The following is a 4,513-nucleotide window of genomic DNA, read 5'->3' on the forward strand; positions in this document are numbered from 1 at the left end:
TATTGCATAGGAATAAGTCATATAATTTTCTCTACCAACTTAAATTTTTTATAAAGGAAATTAACTTCTTGACTGTGGATTATAAATGATTACAGTTCTGACAAATTAGTAATGCACGTATGTATCTTGTTCTCTCTCTTGCTGTCTCTCTCTCTCTCTCTCTCTCTCAATAGTCACAACAACTGGATGGAACCAGAAATGATACACAGATTTCAGAATTTCTTCTTCTGGGATTCTCAGTGGAACCAGAATTGCAGCCCATCCTATTTGGGGTGTTCCTGATCATGTACCTGGTCACTGTGCTTGTAAACCTACCCATCATTTTGGCCACAGTCTCAGACTCCCACCTCCACACCCCCATGTACTTCTTCCTCTCCAATCTGTCCTTTGTGGACATCTGTTTTGTCTCTACCACTGTCCCAAAGATGCTGATGAATATGCAGACACAGAGCAAAGTCATATCCTATGCAGGCTGCGTCACCCAGATGTACTTTTTCATACTCTATGTAGGGTTGGACAGCTTCCTCCTGACGGTCATGGCCTATGACCGGTTTGTGGCCATCTGTCACCCCCTGCACTACACAATCATCATGAACCCCAGGCTCTGTGCACTGCTGGTTTTGGCATCCTGGATTATGAGTGCCCTGAATGCCTTGTTACAAAGTTTAATGGTGTCACAGCTGACCTTCTGTACAGAGTTGGAAATCCCTCACTTTTTCTGTGAACTTAATAGCATAATCCACCTTGCCTGTTCTGATACCTTTTTTATTGACATGGTGATGTATTTTTCAGCTATACTGCTGGGGGGTGGTTCCCTGGTCGGGATCCTTTACTCTTACTCTAAGATAGTTTCCTCTATACATGCAATCTCCTCAGCTCAGGGGAAGTATAAAGCATTTTCTACCTGCTCATCTCACCTCTCAGTTGTATCTTTATTTTATTGCACAATTTTAGGAGTATACCTCAGTTCTGCTGCTACCCACAACTCACACTCCAGTGCAACAGCCTCAGTGATGTACACGGTGGCCACCCCCATGCTGAACCCCTTCATCTACAGTCTGAGGAATAAAGACATAAAGAGGGCTCTGAAAAGATTCTTTGAAGGAAGAAATAAAGAGTCATTTTTCAATAAGTGCCTGTGATTTCACAGCTCTAAGCCTCAGACCCCCAAACTGTGATTCATTAATCAAATTATGGAAGTGGAAGTTGCTACTTCTGTTTATATCTTGGAGTTTCAATACCATTGATTTCAACTGCCCTACAGAATTTATGTTTTCTCTTCTAAAAAAAAGTAAAATGTTTAATTTAAAAATTAAAAAGAATTTAAATTTTAAAAAAGCTCTACTCTCTCAGGTCCAACAAATTTTTTACTCTGTCATTTTCACACATTTCCAAAGGTATTCCCAAACCAGTATCAGAAAAAAATTGGAAATTCCTATTTCTCTCATGTACTACTGAGCTGTAATACCTCTACAGAATCAACTATACTTTGGAATTATAAGTTTTTTTATATAGTTTTATTGTTGTTGAATGCCTATAATCACATATTTTCTCTTCTGAGTCCATCATTCATTTCTCTGTCACTATTCTAACTGTTCTTCATGATAATTTAAACTATAACACAGTCTTCTATAGCTCAGCATAGTATGCTATTTTCCTCAGTAGGTTCCTGACCTTTGTTCAGTTCTGTGTCCACAGTTTGCTTCTTGAAGACATGATGCAAGTACACTCTACACAGAAAGACAAATTTACATGATTTACATGATTCAATTGACTTTATTAGGCTTTATGCTCACAGATTACCTTAAATATGAGGGAGTATAATTTTCAGCCATTCCTTGAATTAATACTGTTTTTTTCCCATGGTGTACACTCACCCACTGAAGCACGGAATCTTAGTGTCCAGTCTAATGAGGCTCGTTTCAAGTAAAGGCCTTAGTGTCATGGTCTGTATTATTTAATTGTATCATCTTGCTGGTTCTGCTTCAAATTTTCCAATTCTAACTACACACGTAATGCCTTCCATTCTCCTAACAAATATTCCTCCCTTCTAATAATTGTGTCACAATCATTAAAGTACAGGTAACTGAACAATATATGTATTTGTTATTTATTGCTTCATCTCTTTTATATTCTAAACACTCTTCAATGTTTATAATAAAGGGATGGCTCACACAAGAGCTTAAATTTCTGCCTACCGTTGCCTCCCAGAATAGAGAGTTGTGCATCAAGGTCACAATTTATTCCTGAAATACCATTTATGTGCTTTCACTCTGTCCTGGTTACCTAGAAAAGAATCACAAAAGTGGCCTCATTTTAATAAAGTTATCTAAAATAAGCATAAATAACCAGAAAATCATGAATGCTGCCTTGAATCTCAGAATAAATGCCAAAACATAAGAGGCATTAGATTATTCTGAATGAACTCAGCTCTGTTTGCATTCAATATTGCAACTTTAACATAGTTGTGTCTTTTACAGCTTGTCATAGCACTTCATTTTCCTCAGTAGGATCCTGATCTGTTCAGTTCTGTGTCCACAGTTCTGTCATACTTCCTTGTCAACAATAGGAATAAAAAGTCATCCTAATAGCAAATTGTTCAAGTTACCCTTATTTTTTAATTACACAGGAGTTTAAGAAATTTCCACATTGATGATGGACACATATGAATCTCAAAGGAGACAAAATTATTTAGTCCATAAAACTATTCATAACTAGTTATTTCAGGGGAGTTCATAATTAAGTGAAAAATAAACTTATCCACCTGGCATAGGAACACAAATGCAAGCATTCCATACCGCTATGACATTAATGTTTATGAACTTTATGCTCAAGACTTGCTGCAAGGAAGATAATAGTTCCTTGAAGAGTTGAAGGAGTTCCTACTAGAGTTAGAAGAATAATCTGATTCAGCAAGGAACATCAGCTCTATAGACATAGCCAAGAGTAGAACATAGTATAACACTTAATGGAGTCTAAAAATTCTTATTGGGACTATCTGCAGCCAGTATGAGGATTCCTGCTCTCTATAAAGTCCATGGAGGTTGATAGTGATGCTGCATATGAACTCAAATCTTATACCGAATCCCCCAACAAACCCTCAGTTTTCACCAAGATGTTGACATTTAAGAGTGACAACTTAAAGTGTTTGCTCAGTACTCAGTTTGCAAGTAAAAATTAGTATAGGGGGGCGGAGCCAAGATGGCGAATTGCAGCCAGCTTTTTACAGAAGCTCCCGTCCAGAAGAAGGCTGAAAGGACAGAACCTTAGCAAATTAGCTGATGGTTTGGAGCAGAGACAAGAGAGAAGATTGAAGAGTGAACTTCAGCCTTCCTGAGGCAAGCTACGACCCTGAAATTACAACCAAAAGGTACAAAATCCACCACCAAGCAGACGGGAGTCCCCTCCCCCACAACAAGGGCTCGCGCAGTTTACTCCATGCAAACAAGCGAGCAGAGTTCAAACTGCCTCCCACTCTATTCCATGGGAGAGACCCCCTAAAAACTGGACCTCCTACCCCCACCAGCGTGCCATGGCACCCTCTGGCCAGACATAAAACTGTAAAACTGTATAAATCTTTATATATTCCTAACTTGCAACACCGAACTCCAAGGAGTCCCCAACCACCCACTCAGAGACCTGGAGGTTTATTACCTATGGAGTCCTGACTCTGGGGCATCTCCTGGAGAGAAGTGCAGGGGGAAAGGGCTGGTGCTCTTCTGTGCTGACTGTGGTGCGGGCGTGAGGAGAGGAGAGTCAGCTTGGGGGACACCAGTGCAGAAACCCCCGGCACGCCATCCTGAACGGCAGCCACAGGCAGGGCGCCCTTGACTCGCCTGGGTGGAGCCCCTGCCCTCAGGGGGCTAATTCGGCTGAGACAAAGGCAGTGGGCGGGCAGAGGCTAGAACTGACACCGGAGTTTAAAGCCGAATGCAACCTCTGACTTACAGAGAAATCTAGCCGGACAGAAGCCTAATTTAAACAGGCAAGGCTACCCTGCTGAACTCAGATTTCTGGCTGATTTAGCCAGGTAAACCCCAGGAGCAGTGGCCTACTGGAGTAAATAGGGCCACAGACCTGGGGGATTACCAGTGACTGGGTGCAAGGTGGGGAAGGAGGTATTAACCTTCCCAAACTAACCCATTTGCCAGGTGGGTCCCTTTGCCCTCGCGGAGCACTGGAGCAAGTTATATCTGAACTGCAAGCAGACCCCTCTTATCTAGCTCCCAGAGACATTTGAACTCTTCCACCTGAAACAGGTGCTGACTGGGATAACTGATTTGGTCCCCTCAAACCTGGTAGACCACCCAAGGACTATTCAAAGGGGCACCCCAGGTGTATGGTTGAGGGAAGGTTTGAACTATATAAAACTGTATATATTCTTTACCTGCAACTTTGAACTCTGAGGAATGCCCACCTACTCACTCCAAGATTTGGAGAGAAATCTAACTGGACAGGAGCCTAATGTAAACCCGCAAGGCCCCCCTGCCAAACTCAGATTTCTGGCTGATTT

General features: G+C 41.6%; 1 protein-coding gene across 1 annotated transcript; it reads left to right on the forward strand.

Annotated features, from left to right (window-relative positions):
* The first annotated feature begins 200 nt into the window (after positions 1-200).
* LOC100946327 (olfactory receptor 7A10-like) lies at positions 201-1,142 on the forward strand. Its single transcript, XM_012809382.2, has one exon. The coding sequence runs from the start codon at positions 285-287 to the stop codon at positions 1,140-1,142; it is 858 nt and encodes a 285-aa protein (XP_012664836.1). The 5' UTR covers positions 201-284.
* The last annotated feature ends 3,371 nt before the right edge of the window (positions 1,143-4,513 follow it).

This window comes from Otolemur garnettii, unplaced genomic scaffold (genome assembly GCF_000181295.1).
Source record: "Otolemur garnettii isolate 467f Iridium unplaced genomic scaffold, OtoGar3 scaffold00105, whole genome shotgun sequence".
Taxonomy (NCBI): Eukaryota; Metazoa; Chordata; class Mammalia; order Primates; family Galagidae; genus Otolemur; species Otolemur garnettii.

What these genes read in the sequence shown, in the direction of transcription:
- LOC100946327 (XM_012809382.2), top strand. Translation starts at nt 285, where the DNA reads ATGTACCTGGTCACTGTGCTTGTAAACCTACCCATCATTTTGGCCACA.